This window comes from Desmodus rotundus, chromosome 10 (assembly GCF_022682495.2).
Source record: "Desmodus rotundus isolate HL8 chromosome 10, HLdesRot8A.1, whole genome shotgun sequence".
Classification (NCBI taxonomy): Eukaryota; Metazoa; Chordata; class Mammalia; order Chiroptera; family Phyllostomidae; genus Desmodus; species Desmodus rotundus.
Window position 1 is genome coordinate 94,427,412 of NC_071396.1, and position 15,165 is coordinate 94,442,576.

Below are 15,165 nucleotides of genomic sequence, written 5' to 3' on the forward strand. Positions count from 1 at the left end.
AAAGATCATTCCAAACCACTGCCTAAATCCCCTCAATATCCACTAAAACCAGAAGCTATCCTAGGGTTCTCACCAACTGTATAAGACTTAATTAAGCAAGGACTTATAATTCCATGCACTAGTTCATTGAACACTCTGATCTTACCCATTAAAAACCAAATGGATGAAGTTGGGGATTTGCTGCATGTGATTAATAAAACTGTGATACCAAGGTTTCCTATAGTTCCAAATACCTTGTTATCTAATGTACCTACAGACTCAAAATGGTTCACAGTGGCAGATCTTTGCTCTGCTCTTTCTTTAGTATCCCAGCTGACAAGGAGAATCAGTATATATTTACCTTCACTTAGAAAAACTAACAGTATGTATGCCTAGACTATTATGCCACAGGGCACACTGCAGCCCTGTCCTATTTTTCTCAGGTTTTACATCATGACCTGGCAACTTTACAATTCCCTAAAAGCTCTACACTCATTCGATATGTAGATGACTTATTTTTATGTTCCTCTACAAGGGACAATTTGGAAATAGATTCAATTTATCTGTTACAGCAATTAGTTTGTAAAGGCGTAAGGCCTCCAAGGAAAAACTCCAATTCTCAAAAAAGGTTCACAACTTAGGACATGATTTGACTGCAGAAGGACTATTTCCCTCTCACCTGAAAGAATAAACACTAGTAACCAAAACTTCCCCAGACGTACATGTAAATGACAGTTAACGAGTTTACTTGGACTTGCAGGATATTGTGGATCTAAGGTTCCAAATTTTTTTCTGATCACAACTCCTCCATATGAACTTACAAGGGACTCAATTCGAGACCCCTTACCCTGGGAAGAAAACCATGAACAGGGCTTTAGCCAACTAAAATTAGTCCTACAACAAACTCCCACCCTAAGGCTCCCAAATTATATTAACAATTACATCCAGTAATCAGTACATATCCAAACTGAAAACAGTAGCCACAGCAGCTGAATGGGTAGAATTCAGGATTTTAGGATATGACTTATACTTAAGTACCTCGTGCTGTTCAAAGTCTATCAAACTCCAATCTCAACATCAAGCAGACTAACATCTTAGGAGATCCTTTTCCTTTCACCTTCTAAACTCCATCCTAGGCTCTGCAACTTGCTCAACCCTGCTACCCTTGCATGACAATAGCACAGGTCACCATAACTGTGTAGACATGGTGTCATGGTTATTAAGCCCTTGCACTCATTTGCGAAACACATCATTGGAAAGCGCAGACTTAATACTCTTCATCCCTGGGTCCTACGTTATGAATGCAGAAGGGAAATATCAAGCACTATATGCTGTAGCAACACTCAACCAGCAGAGCAACAAGGCCTCACTTTAGCTTGTTAGCTATCCAATGGAGAATCAGTAAACATTTATACTGACATCAGATATGACTTTGGTATATTTAAGAAACAGAAAGGGTTCCTTCCTCACTTCTAGTGGAACCCCAATCAAAAATGGGCCCCAAGTAAATGAACTGCTCTCTGGCATTCTACTGCCTAGCTGAACTGCAATTTTTAAAACTGAAGCTCATACTAGGAAAACAGAACCTGAGTTCAGGAAAATGTTCTGGCAGATGCTACACTAGCTAGGACTAAATTGTTCCAATATGTAACTTGAATAACTCTGTAGGATTGACTCTAACCACATTATTTATAATAATTTATATAAAAGACAAAATCAAGCCCTGGCTAGTATGGCTCAGTTGGTCGGAGCATCATCCCATAAACCCGAAGGTTGTGGATTCAATTCCCGGTTCAGGGCACATGCTTAGGTTGTGCATTGGGTCCCAGTCAGGGCAGGTACGACAGGCAACCAATTGATGTTTCTCTCTCATATCTATGTTTCTCTCCTTCCCTTGCCCTCTCTCTAAAATCAACAAGCACATCCCTTGGGTTAATTAAAAACCATAATAAAACTTTTTTTATAAAATACAAAATGAAGCACCCAAGCTAGAATAACAATGTTGAGACCAACAAGGGTGCAAATTTAATATTAAATAAGGACTCACTGAGGGCCCAGACAGGTACCTGGTTCTTCCTGTGTCCTTAAAAATGCCATTACTAAAAACTCTACATTCAGAGACCCACTGATGACACAAATAAAATGATCCAAATTATGAAAAAATTATGGGTGGGATGACCGATCCAAGGTCGCAAATTTGGTTTATGACCCATGTCTGATTTATCAAGACCATAACCCTGGGTGGGGAAGGCCATTTCCCACTGGTGACCTATTTAGGCCATTTGAACACTTACAAAATGGATATCATTCAACTGCCTCCCACAATGGGTTATCAGTATGTTCTTGTAATTGTCTGTATGTTCTTGGGATGGATTAAAGCCTTTCCATACAGAAGACTGACATCACAACTGTGGCTAATAAACTTTTAGAAAATATGTGTATTTCCCTTATGGAGTATTCCCAGAGAAATCTCCAGTAATAGGGGAACTCATTTCACTGGACGATTACCAGTATCTATAATGAAATTAAATACGGGATTGCTGATACAATGGTATTACCATGGTCTTACTGTCATAAGTCACCTAGTCAAGTCCAATGGACAAATGGTAACTTAAAACTAAAGCTACCTCAATTAACAGAATTCATGGGACTGCTCTGGCCAAAAGTCCTACCATTGGTTTTGATAGCAACCAGACCAACATCTATCTATACAAAAGCATAAATTAACACTTTATGAAATAGTAACAAGAAGACCTATGCCTCTGATGATAAAAACCATGTATCCTTGTACTCATAAATTCTGATATGACTCAATACTGTAAAGCTTTAATGCATTATGCCAAAGTGTCTTTCCACCAGGTAAAGGAAGCTTTCCACAAACCTCTTACATATGGTCAAACCCTCCACAACTTAGAGAGTAGGGATTCTGGAACTCACGCCCAGAAAGACGGTCCTCTGGCCTGGTTAAAAAAGACCGTATCATGCTCTCGTCACTACCCAGAAACAAACAAGATGAACAACAGCAAAAGCAATTCTTCCACAGATGACATCATAATCTGTGAGTTTCACAATGAGACCAGAGCAAGTTAACTCTGATGGTGCCTAAGCAGTGTATATAATATCAAGTTTCTAGCCAAACTCTCATGTATGATATAATGACCAAAGGGGGGGAAATTGTTAAATTAATTAAACAAAGGAGGCCATTAGACTAAGGTGACTCTAATGCTATGGAGTGTATGTAAACAAACCAAAATCTAAGCCAACTAGGGTTTAAGCCATATCTGGCCAATAATTTCCTTAACTTTGCTTCTGCCTCTTCTAAGTTTTCCCCTAGCTCCTATCAACTGAGTGCTCCTAACCACTTCTGGTTTGGTGCTGCCCAATTCAAACTGATTTTTTGCTCAAATAAATTCCTAAAATGTTAATGCCTCAGTTTATCTTTTAATACCACTGTTAGCCTTGAATCACACAGTATATTCTGTTACATCTATTATTATTAGATTATTTCTTGTCAATAGTTGGGGGGTAGGAGGAATAAGAACCTGTAACTTCAAATTCCCCCTTAACTTCCCATTCTACCTCTGCAACCCAACAGCACCTGAAGCTACCAGGCGGCCAGTCCTGCTAGGTTTAAGGAACTAAACACTGCAAGCCTTCTGGACAGAAAATAAGTCATAAAATTTCTTAACCCCTGTAGTATAAAAGATTTTCTGTGTCTGGTTTATCAGTTATCTATAAGAAAGTTATAATCACTGGCTCTTTCACTAGCCCAAATAACACATCCAGAAACTTACACCCACATTCACTCTCCTTTTGCCACACACGGAGATAATAAACTCTCAATGCACAAAAGCTGGTGAGGATACAGAAGAGAAATTCTTCAAAAAAATCTTATTTCACTAGTTCTCCCTCTACCCCTACACTTGAGTGGAGAGAAGTAGGGAGAGTGGATTAACCAGGTTAAATTGCAGCAGGGGCCTTCTTTAAGGACAGCTGAAGGGCAACACCAGCATAAAATTATGCAACTCAAGGAGAAAGACAAGGGTAAAAAAGGCGCTCTGGCTGAAAAAGAGATGAGGGACTTCAGAACCCCAACTATTCTGCCTCTCCCCCACCTCTGTGCTTGGATCTGCTAAACTAGAAAGCAGGGTGACAGTAAACAGAGAGGCCCAGGCCATCAACTCTTATCCTTGTGCCTGTCCCAGGTTAATTCGCCAATAGTTAATCCACAAACTCTTTCCAAAGTTAAGTGCTGTAAATAAGCAACTGATGAATTGAATAATTCCTTCTCCAGCACCAGGGAAGCTTCTCGTACATGACACACTATTATAATCATCTTTGTTCAGCCCACAATTTCCCTTCACACACAGAATTTGCCTCTTCCTTTCCCTCAACCCACTACAATGATCAAATGCAGGGAGAAGCAAAGACAAGTGATTTACAGAAAGAGATGATGAAGTTGACCCACAAAAGAAAGGTGAGGGGGGGAGAGAAAGAGAAAAGCTTCTTTGGTTTCCAACCACTTTGCAGTTTCTAGTTTTACGCCAACCTAAGCGCTGACAGTCCTTTCTGCTCTATACCAGTAAATAAATTCTCTTTTTATTGAGCTTTGACCAACATTTATAAAAGTTTAAGACTTAGAAAAGTTTTTATCAACAAAAAAATCTTAGAAGAAAAGTTGTATGTATCTGTTATACACAAAAAGACAATACTGCAGGTAAAAATAAATTTAACTTCAACGTCAGCCTTTTCTTCCCATCCTAAACCTAATGCATAAATTCACACAAGTGAGGCTCAGGCCTGGTTGCCTCAAAAGTTCCACAGGTGTTACAGTGCTACACCTGGGGCTGTAAGACACTAAAACCCTTATACTTTACCATTATTGACACCTTTTACCTACTATCCTCATTCTCTGTATAAACTGGTACAGGGCATAAATTCATTAATAAACTTTTCTTTTTACTGGGAATTAAGTAATTCTTTCTGAAACAGCGGGAGGGAAAATGGCAGGCATTGTGCAAACCATAACAATCTCCCTTTAGATCAGAATCACCAATACATTCTTTTGCTGATGTCCACCGTTAACAGCCAAGTAACCAGCCAACATCCTTCCCCAACCGGATCCCTCCCCAAAATAATAATAATAAATATACAAAACTGAATCTTTTATTGGGTTTCTTTCTCTTCTTATTTCAAGAAACCCTAACATCATACGTCCATGTTAAGCTAAAGGTTGGCACTTAATTTCAAGTTCACATCCATCTGTACTTTGACTTTGTTTTTAAAATTGGAGTTTCTGTTCTTAAGTATTCCAGTTAACGTCGCCGGCAATTCAGCGAGCCATAAAAAATATATCCGCCTCCTTTATTGCAGTTTTGTTATGTTATCAGCCTGGGGAAAATTATCCTTTCCATTCTACCCCCAGCACACCCCATTTCAACCTCTACTACACAAAGGTATCAACAATAAAGTTGTGATATTGTTCTAAGACTAGGAGGAAAAATGTTTTTCCTCAAGAGCAAGCCAAGTGTACAAACAAACCTCATGACAACACAGACTTTGTGGATTTCTTACCATGCCACTAAGGAAATATCAAGGTTAAGGCCGAATTTTGAAGGCAGGGCTCCCCCAAAACCACGTTTCTGTCCAAGATTTTGAGAAAGCACTGGTGGAAGGGGCCCTTCTCGTGACACATCTGACTAAACCGGAGCGTCAGCCATAAAGGGGGAGAGAGAATAATTCCTAAACCCAACTTCACGTTTCAGAAAACAACTCTCCCACCAAGTGAGCAGCATGCTGACTTCTGAATCGCCATCAACACGGATACCCCTCGCGAAAATAGAAAAGCAAATTCTGCATTCCACCTCAGCCCTTAAAATAACCAGGAAGTCCAGTCCTCCCCCTCCTGAGGACGCCCCGGCCCCCCGCGTCAGGTGTGCGGAGCCTCGGCCGGACTGCCCAGCTGCTCAGCGCCGGCCCCGGGCCCTCCGCAGCCTCTCTCCCCTCCCAAGACCGCCAGGGTGCCGGGTCGGAGACTGGCCGGGGCTCGGAGCTCCGCAAACGGTCCCCGCATAGCAAAAAGGTGGCGCCGGGCGCCGTTGCGGGTTCCCCACCTCCCCTCCCCACCCCTCCCCCGCGGCCTCCACTCTCTATTCCCGCGCCCCAGCTTACCCTCAACTCCTCGAAATCCGCCATTTTATACCGCCCGCGGGCGCCGCTTTCGCCACAGCACCCCCTCCCGCTGCCGCCAACGACGCCTCCGCCACCAGGGCCGCCGCCGCCGCCACAAGCACCATCCTGCACTGGGCGCCGCTGAAGACGCCGCGGCCGCCACCGCCGTCGCCGCCAGGCCCGTCACGTGACCCCCACGGACGCTCCGCCCCCAGCGCGTGGCCCCGCCCACATGGAGCCCCCAGCCCACCCGGCCGCCACTTTTCCTCCGCGTCTTCCGGCTTCGCTGCCCTCTCTTGTCAGCCCCCGCTGTCTCCCTTAGTCTGCCTGTCACCCAGACGCCTTCTAGCCCCTGGCTCTGTGGCCCTACTCTCCTCTCTCTTCAGCTCCCAGCGGTGCCTTTCCGCCTCACCCTTCCGCACGGGGCCGGCCCCCCCTCCCTGCAAGCACCGTTATGACTACGCCGTTACCTGTGGGCCTGAAGGTGGGCTTCGCCCCGGGGAGCCGCAGAACGGGAAGAACTGGCTGGAACTCCTCACCGGAACATTTCGGGGATATTCTTAGGGTCCCTTTTCCCTTGGTGGCTGTGACAGAGGAAGCAGCCGCAAATAAAACCATCCCCCAGAGTAGTTGTGTCGGAACACTCTAAATATAGGTGTTGGGTTAGCTGCTCTTACCATCTAATGTCGCAGGAGTGGTGGGACCTCTGGACTGCTAATATCCTTGCCGACCTAAGAAACGTCCAAACCTATAAGAATTCTTACGAGTTTACTCCGGCCTCCTGACAACTGTGGAAATCAAAAATCTCAATGGACTGAGAACATGCCCCGAGGATGCCAGTTTCTTGTTTTTATACTTTAGAATCAAAGGATCCAACGGAAGGGGAAGGGCGGAAGGGTGTAACATGAAATCCATTGGTGAGTGATTAGGAAATCAGGAGAAAGCAAAACAGGGAAATCTCTGGGATTGGATAAAAAGTAAAACGAATAAACACTTATTTTACATAGGAAGGTACAAGATAGTTAGCAGTTAACAACACATAACAATAACAATGAGGGTTTTCTGAGTCTCCTGCTGAGATGGGAGATTGTGCCCTCAAGGGGTCTGGAGAAAGGAAATTACTCTGACATCCTAAATGTATGTTGTTATAGATGCAAAAAGTCAATAGACAGGGTCGGTTAAGGCAAAAATCGACCTTTGTCAAGGAAAGGTACCGGCCTAGGACAAGACTACCTGCCATAACTCACTTTTAGGTAGGAAGTTTTAATTTCAGACCATCTTACGTGGTTGCTTTAGGTCTCTGAGTTTGTAAGGCCCAAAAGCCAGCCCCCCCTCCAGCCCCCCACCCTGCTCCACTGAGCTTGTCAGGCTTAGTATGTGGCCCCGTTGCCTCCCACATCCTCAATACTAACCTGGCTGATTCTGACTTTGAAGGGCGCCTGAATGTCATGGACAGTGGAGTTGAGAAGGCTTGGGGTGAGGGATGCTGGGGGAGAAGTGAAATAAAAGCCCTCAGAAGGGCACTGATAGAAAGTCGAGGGGTCAGGGAAATCTGATAACCAGGAAAGCATGAAATGACAAGGGCAGAGAAGATGGAAGGAAGCTTGAGAGCATCCCTGACTCACTGATAAAGGATGAGAGAAGATGCTGAATCAAGCTGGTCAGAAAATTCGCTGGACCAAGTGCAGGGTTCAGATTTCCTTGAAGAGTTGGATGGAATTCTCCCATGAAAGACTTTAAAACACTAAACATATTTTACAAAGCCCTGATTAATATGGTTCCTACCTACTGTGTCTTCCCACTCCTTCTCAGTCCACCAACAACACACTTCTTTCAGTTCCTCGGGCGGACCCACCACCACCACCCCCAGGTTTTCAGACCTCTGAACGTTGATTTCTGGGCCGAGAATAACCTCCCACTCTTTCTCTGCCCCTCACAAACACCTGCTCATCTTTCAGGTCCCAGTTTAAGTATCACTTCTTCAGAAAGACCTTCCTAAACCCAGGTGCCTATTTTAATTCAAATCCCTCCCTCCGCTCAAGGGACTGAAACCCCAAAAGCCTGCGTTCCTGCTGCCTGTCACTACCAGAACCAATGAGCAGAGACGGACTGAATCTCCATGGGTGCTTTATTCAAATGGCCGGCGATTTGAGAAGATGGTGGGTTGTGCATTCTAACAGACCATCTTACATTCCATTTTAAACAAACCCTTTTTATAAGCAGAAGAAAAGTGTAGGTAAGGGGTTTGGAATTCCTGGGGAAAGTTAATCAGATAAAAGCTGCAGCATTCTTTCATCTGTGTCCTAGGCAGGGGTCTTCATCTGGAGTACCCTCTTGATTGCTTGAGGCACAAAGGTGGAACTGTTTATGGTTTCCTGGAGTCAAGATGAGTTACGCCTTCAGATCCTGGAACAATAGCTTTTCACATGCATTGATTACTAAGCTTATGAGCTATTACCTACCAAAGCCAAAATTTTCCAACTCTTGAGCCCCCATCAGGACCTGAACTTTTCCTTTGTAATACTTCTCCATGGTAATTATGTAGGTATCTGTGTGATTATTAGATATATAATACATATTTTTTAAGTTTTTATCTTTTTAAAAAGATTTATTTAGTTATTTTTAGAGAGAGGGAAAGGGAGGAGAAAGAGAGAGAGACATCGATCGGTTGCCTCTCGCACGCCCCCAGTCAGGGACCTGGCCCACAAACCAGGCATGTGCCCCAACTGGGAACTGAACCAGTGACCTTTAGATTTGCAGGCCAGCACTCAATCCACTGAGCCACACCAGCCAGGGATTAAGTTTTTATCTTAAAAAAATGTTTAACCCACTAGACTGTAATGACTGATAAATGCTGACGAACAGTTGGTCTCATATTTGTTTGATGAATAAAATAATGAATGAACAGTATCTAGAGTAGGTTCTAATTCTGGCTCTACATCATTAGCTTTGTGGTCCACCTTGGTTTATACTTGATCTGAGCTTATTTTCCTTAGGCCTTGGTTTACACCTCAGTACAGTTTAATATTGTTCAACAGACATTAAGTGAAAGCCACTGTGGGCTAGGAGCTTTGGGGAAATAAATGAATAGAATACAATCAGCCTTTCTGCCAAGGATCTTACAGGAACCAACACAAATACAAAATTAGGAGAAGCAAGGCTGCACAGCCTTGTTTTTAGTGTTCATTGTACAGTTGGGTAGGTTTGACTGCGAAGAGTTCTAGGTGCTGCCCCAGACTGGTCGATACCAATAATACCTAATGTCCTCCTTGCCATGGTGATTAGATAGGAACTCTACCTATAAATCCAACAACTATAGGGCACTTCTAGGCTCTGCCAATTAGATCAAATGTGGGCCCCTCCCCCGAGTAGGCCAATAAATGTGTGGGACATTTGTTCACTGATTAGAGTTGAGGAGACTTTCTAGAATGTGGAATGATGTAGCTGTTTTGCAACAAAGGGGCCAGCCTGAGGACCAAACCATCTCATGGGCAGTAATCAACAACAACAAGAATCAGAATTAACTTCAACACCCATTTTATTTCTGTTTTCTTGAACCAATTCCTTTCCTTTACTCTTGGATAGTTTGAAATGGGTTTTCTGTTATTTGCTCCCAAAAGAATTTTGGATGCTATTTTTTCTCCCCAAGCCAAATTATAAATTTGGCATCTTCTCTAAACTATACTCCTTAATATTGATTCACTCTTTCTTTAAAGGAATGTCTGAATGGTGAAGAATAGAAAGAATGCCTCTCTTTTTACTGCCTTAAGCAGTTCAGCCGGGGTCCAAGTTTGTAGTTTATCCTGCTCATCAAAAAGAAATCTGCACTTATAAGGATCTACCTTCCTGATAATGTGGCATAATGGTTATCTCCCCACCACTATGGGCCCCATACCAAAGTATCATTCCAGCCACATACAGAACTGTTTCCCCAGGGGAATTCCATTAAGTACTGTTTTCTCCTCTATGTCATTGTCAATGATAAAATATGTTTTATGGATTGAGATTCTAGGCAATTATCTGGTTGGGCCACCACTTTAATCTGCTCCAATTAAAAAAAAATAAGTACTATAATTAAAGCATCCTCAGATACAATAGAGTTAAAAGTCCCAGGAGTGGCCGTCTCACTTGTTAGCCATATAACTTTAGCAAACCTAATTTTTCTAATCTATAAAGCAAGACTGATTATTCCTTATCTCCGGTTGTTGGAAGGGTAAAGGAGATAAGGTCTATGAGTATACTCTGTAAACTCATAAAGTGATAGATAATACATTTTTTCATATCTAAATAGCTGATAAACACACCATAAAAGGTATTAAGAAGCACTCATATGACCTTAGGATATGTCCTAATATCTTTAGAAAAGAGTATTCAACCTAGTTGACCAGACAAGGAATATTGAGTTTAGTTCCAAGTACCTGTCTCATTAATCCTTTCCCTTCCTTGAACCCATCAACCTTCTCTGATCTCATCATCTCTCTTTTCCTTTCCACTGATTTTTCTCTCTGCCTGTAGCCATATTCAATCCTCCTAGATAATTTCAAGTCACCTTTTCTCTTTTGCCAAACATACATCTATTTTTGGCATCCATCATATTTCTTCACTCCTATACACTTTGCTGATAGTGTTTGGCTTAACCTTTAATGAAACGAATATCAAGGAAACATCAATAAATTTAACTTTTAAGTTTATATCCCCAACTTTTTATTCTGAAAATGTTTAATGTTTTTAAGAAAAGTTCAAAGTGGCCCCTGCCAGTGTGGCTCGGTTGCTTGGGCCTCCTCCCGCAAAGGGAAGGGTCACCAGTTCGAGTCCTCGTCAGGGCACATGCCTGGGTTGTGGGTTCAGTCCCTGGTTGAGGCATATACAAGAGGCAACCGACTGATGTTTCTCTCCCTTCTTTCTCCCTCCCTCCCCCCCTCTCTAAAAATAAAAAATTAAATCATTTAAAATAAGAAAAAGAAAAGTTGAACACATAATACAATGAACATCTGTATACATTCCAATTAGATTCAATAATGTTTAATATTTAAATAATAATTGTATTAAGGTGTAACTTACATATAGTGAAATCCTCATATCTTAAGTAAACTCTTCAATTAGTTTTGAAAAATGTTTATCAAGATACAGAACACTTCCATTACTCCAGAAAGTTCCCTCCTGCTCCTTCCCAGTCAAACCTCCCCCCAGAAACAACCAATGATCTGATTTTTAATACTACAGAGAGAATTCAAAAATGAAGAAACATTCTCTTATTTTAAAATGCTACTATAACTTTGATGCCAAATCCAGACAAAAATTAGTTATTCTACCCAATTTATAAACAGATCTTACCTGAGTAATGCTAGCATATACATTAAGCAACTCAGTAATTTGATCCAACTCACTGAGGATAACCAAAAAAATCTGGATTTAGAAAAACAGAAGCAAATACCTAATATAAAGACTTATCCAGCCAAATCTTAGAAGGCAGTATGCCAGGTAGTGGAACCCAACATCTGTCCTGAAGGCATCTGACAATACAAAAGTAAAATCTAGAAACTCAGCTATGACTTTTGAAGAATTGCTGAGCAAGAGAGAAATAAATCTAAATCTAGTGCCAAAGAAGATGGAAAGTCTAATAAATACTCCCCATATTGAACATAAGACCCCCAGGGTAAAGATAAACCAGAAGTAAATCAGCACTTCTACAAATTGCAATCAGGCTTTACAGTAATCAGGAAACTTCAAGCCTTAGTGAATGAACAGGTCCTAGAGTGGCACTCCACAGGCCCTGGGCAGAGACAAACAAAAGCTCTCTCCAGAGGAAGGTATCATCACCCCGAACTTCAAATTATCTTGCAGATAATTTTCCAAATAAAATGACCAGCATGTACTCAGAAATCAGAAAAATACTGCAATGGAAACATGCTTACACTAAAAAATTTCAATAAAAAATTTGAAAAATAGGACTTCCAGCCAGGATGGAGGCATAGGTAGATACACAGTGCCTCCTCGTACAACCAAAAGAAGGACAACAACAATTTAAAAACAAAAAGCAACCAGAACGGACAGAAAATCAAACTATATGTAAGTCCAACAACCAAGGAATTAAAGAAGAAACATTCATCCAGACCGGCAGGAGGGGTGGAGACGGGCAGCTGGGCGGAGAGGACTCTCAGCAAGGCAGCGGCTGGCAGACCCAGTGAGGTGGCGGATTGTGGAACGGGGTGGGCAAAGCTGCAGCTGGTGGGCAAGGCAGCAGCTGGTGGACCCAGTGACAGACCACACAACCCAGGGCTTCAGCTCGGGGAAATAAAGCCTCAAACCACCGATTGAAAACACCTGTGGGGGGTGAGGCGGCAGTGAGAGAAATTCCAGCCTCACAGGAGAGTTTGTCGGAGAGACCCACAGGGGCCTAGAACACACACAAGGTCTACCCACCCACCCAGGAATCACAAGGGCCCGATTTGCTTGTGGGTGGCATGAGAAGTGACTGAAAGCCGGCAGAGAGCTGAGCAAGCACCATTGTTCTCTCTCGGACCCCTCCCGCACGTACAGCATCACAACAAGCTACGTGGGTCGCCCCGCCCTGGTGAACACCTAAGGCTCCGCCCCTTTACAGAACAGGTGCACCAAGACAAAAAAAAAATGGCCCAAATGAAAGAACAGATCAAAGCTCCAGAAAAAATACAACTAAGCAATGCAGAGATAGCCAACCTATCAGATGCACAGTTCAAAACACTGGTGGTAATCAGGATGCTCACAGGTTTGGTTGAATTTGGTCACAAATTAGAGGAAAAATGAAAGCTATGCTAAGTGAAATAAAGGAATATGTACAGGGAACCAATAGTGATGGAACTCAAATCAACAGTGTGTACCAGAAGGAAGAAAGAAACATCCAACCAGAAAAGAATGAAGAAACAAGAATTCAAAACAATGAGGAGAGACTTAGGAACCTCCAGGACATCTTTAAAAGTTCCAACATCCAAATATAGGGGTGCCAGAAGGAGAAGAGGAAGAGCAAAAAAATGAAAACTCATTTGAACAAATAATGAAGGAGAACTTCCCCAATCTGGCAAAGGAAATAGACTTCCAGGAAGTCCAGGAAGCTCAGAGACTACCAAAGAAGTTGGACTCAAGGAGGAACACACCAAGGCATATCATAATTACATACCCAAGATTAAAAATAAGGAGAGAATCTTAGAAGCAGCAAGAGAAAAGGAGACAGTTACCTACAAAGGCGTGCCCATAAGACTGCAAGCTGATTTCTGAAAAGAGACCTTGCAGGCAAGAAGGGGCTGGAAAGAAGTATTCCAAGTCATGAAAGGCAAGGACCTACATCCAAGATTTCTCTATCCAGCAAAGCTTTCATTTAGAATGGAAGGGCAGAGAAAGTACTTCCCAGATGAGGTCAAGTTAAAGGAGTTCATCTTCACCAAGCCCTTATTATATGAAATGTTAAAGGGATTTATTACGAAAAAGAAGATAAAAAATATGAACAGTAAAAATGACAGCAAACTGACAGTTATTAACAACCACACCTAAAACAAAAACAAAAGCAAACTAAGCAAACAACTAGAACAGGAACAGAACCACAGAAATGGAGATCACATGGAGGGTTATCAACAGGGGAGTGGGAAGGGGAGAGAGAGGGAAAAGGTACAGGGAATAAGTAGCATAAATGGTAGGTAGAAAATAGACAGGGGGAGGGTAAGAATAGTATAGGAAATGTAGAAGCCAAAGAACTTATATGTATGACCCATGGACATGAAGTAAAGGGGGGAGCATGTGGGTGGGAAGGAGTGTGCAGGGGGGAGGGGAGTGAAGGGGGGAATGGGACAATTTTAATAGCATAATCAATAAAATATATTTTTTAAAAATTTGAAAAATAGAAATTCTAAAATTGAGAAGTTTAAGAACTCAATTGGTAAGTTTCATAGTACATTACACACTGTTTAAGCATGAATTAATAACCAGAACATATTGTAGAAGACTATTTAGAATGACACATAGAAAAACAAAAAGATGGAAAATATATAAGAAAATAATTAGAGACATAGATTTAAGAGATACAAGATAATGTTGAAAAGGTGTAACAAATGTTTAACTGGAGTCTTCAGAAGACAGAAAAAAAACAGAATAAGGTACAAGTAATATGTGAAAAGATAAAGTTCGAGATTTTCCAGACTAATAAAAAGTACCATTGGTAAAGGGGTAACAATACCCTTCCCCATTCTACATGAGAACTTGAACTTCACTTAACTTTTTAGCTCTCTTCACCTGGAAACATGATAGATAAAAATGACTTCTGATTAGTAAATTGCCTTTGGAACAGAAATAAAAATGAACTATAAATACCTGAGGAGGATGCCATACTTGGGAACTTTCCTAAGTGAGTTAAATTTACCAGTAAAATAAAGCAATTTTAAATATGTATGTGCCAAATGACATGGCCTAAATGTATGGTGCAGCATTACAGTGAGAAATGGAATCGACAAATATAGGGGAGCATTTTACCACACTTCTCTTAGTAATTGATATAAAAGACAAACAAAAAATAAAAATCCATACAGAGTTTTGGAATGACATAATTAACAAACTTGACCCAATGAATGTAAATAATATGCAGAAAATGTGTCATTTCAGGCACATATGGAACATTTACAAAAAGCTGAACACACTACTGAAAACAGCTCAAGTCTCAACAAATTTTAAAATTGTGATGAAATACACATAACAAAATCATCTTAATCATTGCCATCATTGCCATCTTAATCATTTTTTTTTATTCTCACCCAAGGACATGCTTATTGATTTCAGGGAGAGGGAAAAGGATAAGAGAGAGAGGAAGAGAAACAATCATACGAGAGAGAAACACTGAGAGTTGGTTGCCTCTTGCACATGCCCCAACTGAGGACCAAATCCACAACCTAGGCACCTGCCCTGACTGGGAATGGAAATCAAACCCACGGCCTTTCTGTTCACAGGACGAGGCGCCAACCAACTGAGCCACACCAGCCAGGGCCCACCTTA

General features: G+C 41.8%; 1 protein-coding gene across 6 annotated transcripts in view; it reads right to left on the reverse strand.

Annotated features, from left to right (window-relative positions):
- Positions 1-6,329, reverse strand: part of PIAS2 (protein inhibitor of activated STAT 2) — a 74,107-nt gene extending 67,778 nt beyond the window's left edge. For 4 of the 6 annotated variants that reach the window (XM_053913345.2, XM_053913342.2, XM_053913344.2 and 1 more), the window contains exon 1: positions 6,151-6,327. Coding sequence is in view for 2 of the 6 variants with exons in the window: in XM_053913344.2 (XP_053769319.1) it covers positions 6,151-6,174 (24 nt within the window). In the remaining 4 variants the exon portion in view is untranslated. Of the gene's footprint in view, positions 1-6,150 lie in introns of all 6 variants that reach the window. The other 2 variants (XM_053913343.2, XM_053913347.1) reach the window with 2 other exon arrangements.
- Positions 6,330-15,165: the final 8,836 nt, after the last annotated feature.